Genomic DNA, 12,594 nt, shown 5'->3' with positions numbered 1-12,594 from the left:
TGTTCCCGCTGCCCAGCCGCTGGCGTCTGTCCTAGCAGCCCACCAAGGACACTTAGCAGAGTGTGACCAAAACCTGCCTTATCACCATCCACCTGGGACCAGAAACAAACTCGGGGCATGGAGGAGTTTCCCAGAAAAGCCTGGCAGCTCCTGACATGGGAATTGCTGCCGGCTGCTCAAGCCTCTGTTCTTTTCCTGCCCACTCCATTTGCTCTTTAAGCCCATCCAGCTCTTGGGAAAGACCTGGGAGATGTTGGCTGAGCACCAGTGAACCCGTGTCTCCCAGTGTGGCAGGCCTCAGCCGCAGCTGCTCGTGCCTCTGCTCCTTGCGCTGTCCCACGCTTGCACTGCTCGCAGAGCCCTTTGCCCTCTCTGCCTGCTCCCCAAGGACACCGACTTCTCCGTCAAACACAGCCCTTGAGTTCTCTCTGGACAATCATTTACTTGCCAATAAATGCAGTTTCATAGGAAGAAGGAGAGGGCACAAGAAGAATAATTTGTAAATCGGGCTCATATTTCATTGGCACTTTGATCCAGACAGGGGGTTTTTTAACTTTAAAAAGTCCTGCTTTATTTTTACCCTTTACCAGCATTTCTCTCTGAGTGATTTTTAACAGTGAGGGCTGAAAAAAGGGCTGAGAAAACCCAGACTTAATTGACCTGTTTGATCTCCCACCATACCACCACTCTGTCCCACCCTGCTGGAAAGTTTATTTGCCATTCTGCGGAGCCAGATACAAAACCATTTTGTTTTGGATTGACTCATGCTTTGCTTTCAGGACACTCTTCAAGGACCTGCACGAGTCAGCAACGAGTCACCTTTGATGCTGGGCAATGCCCAGAGACTCTCTTGTGTTGTGTGAAGGCTTCTGAGCCTCCTAATATCATCATCTTCCAGTGTCCTCTCCACCCCACGTGCCCAAAGGTAGTGGCTGCTGCTGTGTTGCCCACTAATTCTGGAAAAGCAAGTCCAGCTGGGCAAAGGGCTCCTTGGTGGATCTCCAGGCTGTCATCTGTGAAGGGAGGGAGCTGCAAGAGGGGAAGGGGGCAAGCTGGGAGGGTTGGCTATGCTTCTTCGATGTTAAAGTCCTCAGAGGTGGCTTTGGCCTGGGCGTAGCATGATGTGGGAGGTCACTGGTGCCTCCTGGAGAGGCAACTTCCCCAGTTCTCTGTCTTAATGGAAGAGAGTTTGATCTGCTTCTCTTCTGCTCGCCAGTGAGCTAGACAAGCCAGCGTGAGCTCCGAGGTAAATCCAGACAGGAGCAAGGATCGCTGCCCTCTGCCCAGCCTCGGGTCCCTCCCCTGGCTAAGTTCTGGCACTGCCTGGCTTCACCTGGTTCTCCTCACTGCAGTGAATCCTTGGAGCTGCCGGGAGATAAAGGAGGGAAAGGCGAGCATAAGCAGGCAGGGACTGTCAGGCCAGCAATGCTGCAGATGGTGGAGATGGTGCTTCCAGCTCTGTCCTCCCTGAGCACCTGAGACCCCCGGGGTCCTCATCTTTGCAGCCACCTCTCACAGCCAGCACAGCACCTTGGCCCAGTGTTGCCTGTGATAAGATCTGCCAAGACAGTTCACAGTGACCCGAGGAGCCCCCATTCCCTCCTCTCCAGGGTGAAGCTGTCCCGAGGCCTCCAGGCAAGAGGGAGGGACTTCTGTGCACTTTAGAACTTGTTTTTACATCTCTCAAGTATTTTTAGTGCTTGTAAAAGTAAGAAACTGGGAGAGACCCAGCTGGGACCAGTACTGTACAACCCTCACCCTCAGCCTTCCCAAGGCAACTGAGACCTGCCTACTGCCAGTCTGGTCCCACATCTCCAGAGCAGAAGGGCAAACGTACCTGCCCCTCTTCCCCCAGCGATTTTCTGGGGAAATCTTGCTGCTCTTATGGGTGCCAGTCATGATGTTAGGTACCTTGCAGGATGGATGTAAAGGATTTGGTCTAACCCACCGTAGGAAGCACTCTGCCAGCATCACTGCAGGCACCTGTGCTGGTGTGTCCCCATCAGCCTTTTCAGTGTCACCCTGGCCCTGCAAAGGAGCCTGGAGAGAAGCTGGTCCTTTAATGGGCAATCACAGCGTGGGCAGCCAGTGGAGCGTGGTGGCTCCGATGGGGCTGCAGCGGCCAAGTGCTGATCTGCAGGTCGATAAGGAGGGGCAGCACAAGGCAGTGCAGCAAAGTGAGACTATCGGGCCAGCAGAAAAGCCATTAGCCTTTGTCCTCAGCCTCCAGACACAGGGGAGAGGGGCTGGGGACAGTGGGTGGGACAGACCTGATGCCTCCTGGCTCGTGCAAGGGCTTCGTGAGCTGCTTTTCTGGGGACGCTGCTGTTTCAATGAGACCCTGGATTAGAAAGCTCTGCAGTTTGGTTTCTCCTGCTAAAGGGTAATCACAAAGCAGGATTGCGGGTGGCTCTGCTATCTTAAAAAGTTCTCTTGTGTTATAAAATACTCCTCTGTGCCTCTGTGCTGCCTTTCTCAGGGTGTCTAAGAACTGCTCTAGGGCAGGGCTGAAGACTGGTCCTACCACGTAGCTGACAGCAGAAGATGCAACTATCAACAAGGCTTCTAGCAATTAAGACTCAGGTATTGTTTAGGGATTTTAGCTGGAGATTTCTTCCTTCCTGGTGTGTAGAGCTGAGACTGCCCTGCAGAAACCATGTGTAATGGGAGACTCAAAACCATGGTGGGTGGGCCCTGAGCAGAATCGCTCAAGGGAGCGCCCATCCTCAGGACAAGGACAGCATTCAGTTCTTCTAGGCGTCGCCACCAAGTGACCCTGGTCCAGCCGAAGCCGGCTGAAGCTCTGCTTGTGCAGGGTAAAGGGCTGGGCAGACCGAGTTCCCTTCTCCTCAGCCACAGCATGGACAGGAGAGGAGGGGTCCTGGTCAGGACTCTTGCAGAGACAAGTGCAGCCCCGACCTCCCTGTGCTCCCCTGGGGCTGTGGGAAGGAGTTCACACCCCAGTACTCCCCCATGGTCTGGTGTTCACTTGCTGTCTGGATTCACTCGCTGTCTTGCTCCCAGCTGACCCTCCCTGCTGCGTTTGGATCTCTAGCTGCTTCCTCTGCCGTACCTAATCGCTCCTGAGCTGCATCTCCCCAGCTCTTCCCAAAGCTGCCTCTGCCCTGCTGCCTGCACGAGGCCCAAATGAGGTTGGAGAACGCTTTTGTGTGGCTGTCAGTCTCTTCCAAGACCATCCACAGCATTTTTCCGCCATCTGTCATTTTGAGAAGAAAGCAAACAAGAAAAATAATAAACTCAAATTATTGCCTAATCAACACAGAAATCAGTGCTGCTTGCTCAGCCTGCAGGCCACAATTAGATGCCATCAGCAAATTTGGGCAGCTTGCCTGGGCTGCAGTCTTTCATCTCTTGAAGACTGACAGGCATCTTGGGGATCTGCAGGCAGAAGAAGGAGCTGGGCTCTGTTTGAAAGACTTGCCCAGCTCTTTGGGGAAAGAGCACATGGTTCAAAACCGTGGGGGGAAAAGGAATATTATGTTTATTAATTAAAGGAAGCCCCATACCAGAGGAGAGGACGTTTAGGCTGCAGCACTGAAGTCTCCAGCCCCATCTCCAGCACCATCTCAGAGTACTGCCCTGGTCCATGCAGCCCCAGCTCAGCTGGTCTTGCCAGGAGGATGTGCTGGGTAAATCACTCTGGGAAATGATGGGATGTGTCACTTGAACATCCTTATCGATATATGGCAGCCCTGGCAGGGCCTTCATGTGTCTGTGCTGGCATGCAGGATCTTGGCATTGTTTTGAAGTGTGTATCTTCCTCTTCCTCCTGGGACTGCCCCACAGACTGCTTTTCCAAAAGCAAACAGCAGGACCCACACCCAGCCCAGTGACTCAGGCCGCCTTGGCAGGGATGTGGGGAGACCCCACAACTCGTCTTCTCCTGATCGTCAGAGGGGATTGTGGCCCCTGGGCTCAGCACCATTTGCTCTTGGTCAGAGATATCCAGCTGCTCTGGTTAGGGGGTGGGCAGCACCGGGCAGACCCCTGCTGCAGCAGTGCTGTGTCCCCCCATCTCTGCACCCAGGACAGAGGCTTGTGGCAGGAGACGGACCCTGGTGTCAGTTTGGTGTTGCCCAAGAGACTATGGGAGTTGCCCTGCATGGCCTGGCAAGCTTGTCCCCATGCACCTCCACCCTGGCTCACACGGTGCAGTCGACTGTCCAGATGCACACTGCAAAGCAAGGAGCCCGACAGTCTCACCTCGGGTCAGGGGGCTTCCTGGGGAGGGACAGAGGGAGGACAGTTGAGAGCTGGAGCAAGTGGCACTGTGCCTTCACCCTTGGTGCCAGCTGGGGAAGGGTGCTTGCAGAGCTGGGGGTGGTGGCAATGGGAGCACCCAGTGCAGGGAGGGAGGGAGCTCAGGGTGGCAGGGGTCAGGGTGCTCCTGCAAGGGGAAGGGAAGGGGTGTGTGGCTGGGCAGAGCAGGGGGCAGGACACCTGGGCTCCACTCCCCGCTCACACTGGACTCCACATCTACTTGTCCCTGGGGAGTCAAGGCTCAGAAGTGCTTGGAGCAGCTCGGAGAAAAGGTGCCTGTGCCTCCTCTCAGGTGAGAGGCGCAAGCCTGCCGAAGCTCCCGCACTCTGAAACGTGATCCAGCCGCAGGCACCTCCCTGGGCTCCACCTCACCCTCTCCAACCTATATATGTCGCCCGCCTTGTCCAAGCGCGGAGGACACGGGCTCACAAGGTCTGCTGATCCCCCGGGCATCCCTGTGGATGGAGCGGCCGAGGCACCAGGGGATGGCGAAGAACACGTACATGCGCTGGCGGCTTCCACTCGTATGTCTCCTCTGGGAGGTGGCCATGATCGTCCTCTTTGGGGTCTTTGTGCGCTTCAGCCCCGAAGCTGATGCGCACTGGGAGGAGGAGAAGCGAGAGATGAACCTGACCAGCGACATGGAGAACGATTTCTACTTCCGATACCCGTGTGAGTATTTGGGAAGCCTAGTCCTGGTGCTGGTTGGTACCCATCCCATCCCATCCCATCCCATCCCATCCCATCCCAACCATCCCATCCCATCCCATCCATCCCAACCTATCCCATCCATCCCATCCCAACCCATCCCATCCCATCCATCCCATCCCATCCCAACCCATCTCATCCATCCCATCCCAACCCATCACATCCATCCCATCCCATCCCATGGCAGAGCCTGTCAGAGGCGATGTCTCCACCAATTGCTTGAAAGTCAGGCTCTTGTCTTGAGGCTGGTTTGGGGTACACCAAAGAGCAAGAGAAAAGCCTTGTGGCCCTGCAGTGCTCTTGGGGCTCTGTCAGCAGGGTACCGTGACACCAGTATGTGACATCTTTTTTTCCAGGAATAGGGCTGGAAACGTGTTCCCCAGCACCCTGCAAGTTTCAGCTTGCTGCCCCCTCCCTCAGCTTTAGATCAGAGCAAGCTTTTCTGTGCATACGGAGGAACGGCTGTTGAGATCCTGTGACATCTTCCTCCCCTTCCTACGTCCTCCCCCTCACTCGTAAATTACCCTTTAGCTACTGGCATTTCGATGCCGGAGTCCTCCTAACCTGCCAGGTTCCCAGGGCTCTTGGGTCACTGCATCGTATTGCCACAGGGATTATTCAGGTGGCTAAAGCCCTTCTGGCCAGGTGGTGCCTTGGGCCAGCTTTGATCTCCAGAGCTGGTCATCTTTGTGAGCCGTTCAGAACAAGCTGCTTCTGTAGGCAATTGTTTCCAAGGAAGCAACAGGCCTGAGTCATGCATCTATTTAGAACATTTCCATTAAAAACACCTGCTAAATCAAAGGAGCTATAGAAACCTGTAGCTGCTGAGGATTAGCTAGCTCAGAAAAGGATTTGCTTACAGAAACCCGGCTCAGCCAGCCTCTGGGTTAGTGTCCAACCAGGGCTGACCTGGGCTCTCCCTTGAGATCTGCCCTTGGGACTAACCTCATGCGGGCTGGCATGAAGCACCAGCAGTGCCTGAGGGCTGCTCTTGTCACTGATGTGCTGGGAGGACATCAGGAGTCCAAGAAAGAACTTGTAGGAGCTAAGGATGTGACATCTCTTCTGTCCTCATATCCCACCCCTGTCCACAGCGCCAAATATCCCCCCTGAAATGGCTGCATGGATCCACACAACTAAATCAACCTGAGAGCAACTGCTTAGCTCAGTTTAGGCCAAGTCCTGACATTTTGATCCCTGTGTCCATCCAGTGTTGCTCAGAAGACAGTGTGATGGTTGAAGAGCCAAAGATCATTTGTATTAACATGTCTGTGACCGCTGCTGTCCATAGGACCTGTCTGCAGTAGCAGTGGGACAGGAGTGACCAACTGACAGTTCCTCCAAGCCCAGAGATGACTGGGAAGGCAGGTAGAGCGAAGCCTACGTGAGGTTGTGTCAGTTGACCATTGCCAGGTCCAGTGAGCGAGACAATTCCTTCTCACTTTGAATCGCACATTGATATTCCTTAATGGGAATCCCTGCTCTCTAGGGAAAAGAAATGAGATTCAGCACAAGTACCATGCCCAAAGCCCAAACACTTTCTCTCGATAGCGATGGCAATTTTCCTCCCACAGAAACAGGATCACAAGATCTTTAGGACATGGCAGTGCCTGGGCTGCCTCTGAGTGATGCCAACGTTTTTCTTCCCAAGGGAAAATCAGATGCAAGTGTTAGAAGAAGGCTTCAAACTGGGTTCAGTTTGAGGAAAGACCTGCTCTTCCTCCTGGGTTTGTACAATGTGTAACACACAGTAGGACTCCTCGCTGTTTTCAGAGGATAGTTCTAGCTATGGATTGTGCTGCTTACACTGGAGAAGAGAGTGGGGAGAATAAATAGAGCTGCAGAAGGAAGTCTGTGGGATTGTATAGTAAAACCAGAGTTAGGAAGACTAGTTCTTAGGATCTGTGGAGAAGTGCATTTGAGAGAACCTCTGCTGAACTGTGCCAGCTGAAGATCTTTTCTCCTTCCTTTTTTTAGAAGTGATTTCACAGAATCACACAGAATCACAGAATGTCAGGGATTGGAAGGGACCTCAAAAGATCCTCAAGTCCAACCCCCCTGCTGGAGCAGGATTTCATAGGCATGGGGGGCATTTTTAAAAACAAGCAGATTAACCTGTCTCTGCAACATGACACTGCATTGCTGGAGCCTGTCCAAATGCTTGTCCTTAAACAAGTTGCAAGATCTCATAAAGCACCAAAAGACATGGCTTCTGCAGAGCTACACCTCACCCAAATCCTCACCCAGCCCTTGGTGGAAGCAGAAGACACAACCCCACTGTTCCTGCGAGAGCAGATCTGGGGCTGCTGGATTTGAGGACAGGTTTGGGGCAGAGAAGATTCTCAACCACTGAATTGTCTTTTCCCTGAGCTTGCACCTTCTCTGAGGTGCGCAGATGTTTCTGGTTATAGTGGCTATAATGGTTTGTGTGCTGCCTGATGCAGAACTTGCTGGTGTAGCTTCGTCAGTGCTGTGTTTACCTGTTCTACAATGTGGGTTTGCTGGTGGGAGTCTCCCAGTGGGGGAACCCAGCCTTGGGTCCCCTGCTCTTTTCATGGGCAGTGGCCTCCAGTGTGAGGGTTGGCATGGTTCAGTTTGTAACTAGGCAGCGTTTCAGCTCCCTTAATTGCAAAGCGATGTTTATCTGATAGAAATGTGCGGCATTAAAAAGTACAGCAGGTTTACTGCACCGAGAAGTTCTTTCAAGAGACTCACACAGGTTTGGTTTCCCCCGGGGAAGGGCATCTGAGTGGCTTGAGTTGGCAGATCTGAGCATTTGTGGGAGGAACTGGGTCTCTCTGGTTTAAGCACTTAAAATCTTGACAAGTTGGGATCCTGGTCTCAAGGGTATTTTGCAACTGATTTCAGCGGCATTTAAAAATGTATTTGTAAACTTTCCTTGATCTTGTGCTCTTCTTGCTCTGAGCCACCACCCTGCGTTGGATGGATCTACCCAAAATGACCATTCATGTGTTTTTAACAAAACTTCACTCTTCATTTTACACGACATTTTCTGATTTTTTTTCCCAAAAGAGGAAAAGACAATCTCATTAGGAAAATGTTTTCCTCTGTACACTCAGTTGTCTCCAGTCTTCTCTTGCATGCAGCTTTTAATAAATATTTTTTACTTTCAAGACTGAGCCTTTTAACCAAAAGCCAGTTTCCAAAAGCTGAGCCACTTTCAGACTTAGAAATGTGGGGACATGGGTCAAACACACATTTTCTCTTTAATTTCCCCACTACTGCCACTGATGTGGTTACTTTCCTTTCACTGCCAACTCCAAATGGCACTCACAGCCCTGCCTTCCCCACAGAGCTGACAGTCCCTTCCCTCTGCACAGCTTTCCAGGATGTCCACGTGATGATCTTTGTGGGCTTTGGCTTCCTCATGACGTTCCTCAAGCGTTATGGATTCGGAGCTGTGGGTTTCAATTTCCTCCTTGCTGCCTTTGGGATCCAGTGGGCTCTCCTGATGCAAGGCTGGTTCCACTCTTTCAAGAGCGGGAAGATCCTCATTGGAGTGGAGAAGTAAGGAGGAGATGGGCTCTGGGATGCCACCTCTTGACTGGGCAGTGGAAGAGCTGGGATGAGAGCCAGGCAGCTGGCAGCGCCTGTCCCTCTGTTATGTGTAACAAGTCTCCACAATGTTGTCTTCCCACTTGCTTGCCACCTTTTAGCCCAAAGGTCCCAAAGGGCCCCTGCCATTATGGCAGGGAAATGTGAGATCAGCATCACCCCTTAACCCAAGCCAAGCACCATGGATGCCAGTGCTGAGAACATATATAATCCATGTTATTTAAATAGTTTGGGGGAAAGCACCTTTCCTGGACAGTATGTCAGGATGGGAGGAAGGTCAGTGGGAAATCCAGGGCTGGCTGCTAATCACCTATTCATCTTCAGGTGGGATCTCTAGAGCAAGGGGTGGGTGAGGGTGAGTTACGGAAGAGTATGTCCTTGTTAAACCACAGTTCTCCTTCCCTTTTTCCAGTCTGATCAATGCTGATTTCTGTGTGGGGTCTGTGTGCATTGCCTTTGGGGCCATCCTGGGCAAAACCAGCCCCATACAGCTCCTCGTCATGACTTTGTTTCAAGTCACGCTCTTCGCGGTGAACGAGTACATCCTCCTCAACCTGCTTCACGTAAGGCTTTAGGCAGCATCTGCTTGGGAGCCAACCTGGCTGTCACTGCAACCTGCGTGCCATTGGGAAACTTCCCTCTGCTTCAGTGCCTTCCAAAGGGAAGCTAAGAGGAATGCTGTGACCATGCATGGGATGAAGTGAGCAGGATAGACAGCAGGACCAGAGCATTTTTGTCCCCATTTTCCCATGACTGAGTGCACGCTGGCTGGATGGGTGGGCAGGCAAGCTGAGCATGATGCAAACCAGACCTCAGCTCCAAAACAAGTGGCAATTGCAGACACCAACCTCTGTTTTCCCATGGCTGCAGGTTAAAGATGCAGGTGGCTCCATGACCATTCACACCTTCGGAGCCTACTTTGGCCTCACAGTGACACGCATCCTATACAGACCCAACCTGGAGCAGAGTAAGGACAAGCAAGGCTCCGTGTACCACTCTGACCTCTTCGCTATGATCGGTGAGTCAGCCCCTGCCTCAGGTGCCCTGGTACAGGTGGACCACTCAACTGCAGAGGTCTGGTCCCTCCTATGTCTCTGGGAAAACCAAGCTGAATCCAGGATCTGGGACTGAGAAGCTTTGTATCCCAGTCTTCCACCTCTCAGAGCTATTCATCAGTGGCTGGGCTGAGATGGTGCCTGGGAAGACAAGGACATGTTTTAGTTCCTCCTCTCTGCCAGCCCCTCCTCATTCTGGACCCATCATGAGGGGCACAGCTCCAGTGCAGCAGGACTAGGGGATTTAACTTCACCCTGTGCAGAAATATCTTCTTTAGGGTTTTTTTTCAAACCCTATCTTCTTTCTTTTCCCTTTCTCTTCTTCATCCCTCCCTCCCCATCCCACCAGGTACCCTGTATCTATGGATGTATTGGCCCAGTTTTAACTCAGCTATTTCTGATCATGGGGATGCCCAGCACCGGGCTGCCATTAACACGTACTGCTCACTGGCTGCTTGTGTCCTCACCACGATGGCCTTCTCCAGCATGCTGCAGAAGAAAGGCAAGCTTGACATGGTAAGCTGGGAGCAGAGAGCCCTGAATTGCCCAAGGGACTTGTAATGAGGTTGATTGAGGGTCCAGGAAGCGATTTGCACTTGTCCTTTGCTGAACAGATATTGGTTTTCAGGGTGTGATGGTGCAGGCAGCATCTAGGCAGAAACCAAGAGGCTTTATTGAATAAGCAGATGGGAAGTGAGTCCTGCAGTGTCTGAGGTGTGGGGTGATGCCCTGCACTTGGTGGACCTAAGTCACAGGAGGGAAAGGACTTGCTGTGCCCAGAAAGCTACTGATGGGCATGTTGCAGAGTCATATTTGGCAGTGCTCTCCAGCAAGCTGAGAAGGGCCTGCGCGGCAGCTCGTGAGCAATCGGGGGGCTGACTTGTACGTGTTATGTGTGTGGGTGACATGTTTCCGTGACAGCAGAGCTTGCATGACACATAGGTGAGACAATTTCCATCCCATCACAACTCCCCACCCAGATTTGTGGATGCAAAGAATGTGTGTGGTACGGGGAGTGGGAGTCTATGTGCGCCTGTGCTACCGGCAGAGGCTGCCTGTTCTTCTCCTCTTGTTTTTCACCAACAAGCAGGAAAATGGGCCCTGATATTTCCTCTGGAAGGATTTTCAGAGCTGATTCTCCTGCTTTACCATTCGCACCATCCCTTAGCAATTGCGATCTCCCCAAGGTGCCAAGACAGGGCGGTTACTTCTGCAGGTCCACGTCCAGAACGCAACGCTGGCGGGTGGCGTGGCCGTGGGCACCAGCGCGGAGATGATGCTGACTCCATACGGCTCTCTCATTGTCGGGTTCATCTGTGGCATCGTGTCCACAGTGGGGTATGTCTACCTCACGGTGAGTGCTGCTCTAGGGGGTCTGTAGCTCTGGTCCTGCTAACGAGACCAGGAATGGATTTACTTCCCTTTGAGGGTTCCTGCTTTCTACCGTGCCTTACAGAGATTCATTTCTGACTCCATTTACTGCCCCAAAATGCTCAGGAAGGTTCAGTCTCCCAATAGGACAGTGTTTTGGAGGATATGTTTTTATTTTATCTTGAGCTTGGCTCACATCTTTGTCTACAATCCCTTAGCTCTTTAATGGGACACAATACCACTCTTTCTTCTTTGCTTATGCCAGTCTTCCATAGAAGGGACTAATCCTTTCCAGGGCTATTGCTCATGTCCCTGATCTCTCTCTACCTCCCTTCTCCTCAGCCTTTTTTGGAGTCCAGGTTGCACATCCAGGACACGTGCGGCATCCACAACCTCCACGCCATGCCGGGCCTTATTGGGGGCATTGTGGGGGCCGTCACTGCAGCTGCAGCCACAGAGGATGTATATGGAAAGGAAGGGTAAGACAGCTTGAAATTCTTCCATTAGAATAGATTTTACCTCTTGGGGCTTCTTGGTCTGTGAGTGAGGAGGAATTAACAGCCCTTGTTAATTGTCCAGAATTGCCCCTTTCCCCCTCAAAAACATAGGGTGCATTGACTGTGTTGGGCTTTTACATAAAAGGCTCAACTCTTGCAGCTGGCTTCTGGTGTCCTCAAAAAGTGAGCCATAATGCCAGTCCCTGGCATTATTCTGGGGCATGGTGGGTAGGGAAGTGATCCTCCCTCCATTCCTGCATAGTTTTGGGGGATCAGGTAAGGCTGAAGGTCTGAAATACAAAAGAAATGTTTATATTTTGGGCTCCTCCTCAGTAAAGCTTTGCCAGGGGCCAGAGGAGAAGGAAGTGAGCGGTGTTTTGTGTCATTGCAACACTCTCCTGGTCCATTGCAGAAGAGGGATGGGGATAGGGAGGAGGAGTGCCCAAGGGAGCAGGGCAGCAGAGCTCCAGGGAAGACCTCCTGCCAGGAGCAATCCTCACCATTTCTGACCTCGGCAGGTTCATCAAGGCGTTCGACTTCACTGGCACGTACCAGACGAGGACACCCAGTGTCCAAGGAGGGTTCCAAGCGGCTGGCATTGTGGTGTCTCTGCTGATGGCTTTTGCTGGGGGGGCCATTGTGGGTAAGCAGGAGGGGAGCATGGAGAGGGGAGGGTTGAATCCAGCCTGTGGATGAAATGGAGGCATCAAATATACTCCCACCCATGGCTGGATGTGTCCTTCCCGCTGGCTTTGTGAGGGCTGCAGCCCATCATGGCTGGGACGCCCTGCAGCGGCACCACCCCAGAGCCCACAGGAGCCAGGTAAACCGGGCAGCCATGCGGGGAGGAAGCTCAAAAGGGTTCGGAGAAAAGGGGGTTCAGCACCCAGTTTTCGGCCCCCAGCACCGGGCCAGGGCGGCGTTTGCCCCGGTCGCTGCCGGGACGGGTGGACTCCAGCCATCCACACCCTGCCCGCACCCCACACGCTATTATGGCCCCCTGCCCTCCTGCTTCCAGGGGCCATCCTGAAGCTGCCCGTCTGGGGCGACGCCGCGGCCGAGAACTGCTTTGAGGACGACATTTACTGGGAGGTGAGGCGGGGGGG

At 52.9% G+C, this 12,594-nt stretch overlaps 1 protein-coding gene across 1 annotated transcript; it reads left to right on the top strand.

The window, feature by feature from the left end:
- Positions 1-4,705: 4,705 nt before the first annotated feature.
- On the top strand, positions 4,706-12,580 carry LOC104517911 (ammonium transporter Rh type C; the record flags this gene model as incomplete). The annotated part of the gene is made up of 9 exons (XM_010165800.1): positions 4,706-4,953; positions 8,331-8,517; positions 8,978-9,128; positions 9,436-9,583; positions 9,970-10,136; positions 10,837-10,974; positions 11,334-11,470; positions 12,007-12,131; positions 12,507-12,580. Coding segments are annotated over exons 1-9 (1,338 nt in total), but the record flags the coding sequence as incomplete, so codon positions are not given.
- Positions 12,581-12,594: the final 14 nt, after the last annotated feature.

The sequence above is a fragment of the Antrostomus carolinensis genome, unplaced genomic scaffold, assembly GCF_000700745.2.
Source record: "Antrostomus carolinensis isolate BGI_N321 unplaced genomic scaffold, ASM70074v2 scaffold28690, whole genome shotgun sequence".
Classification (NCBI taxonomy): Eukaryota; Metazoa; Chordata; class Aves; order Caprimulgiformes; family Caprimulgidae; genus Antrostomus; species Antrostomus carolinensis.
Note: the sequence above shows the minus strand (reverse complement) of the source record. Positions and strands in the feature narration are given on the sequence as shown.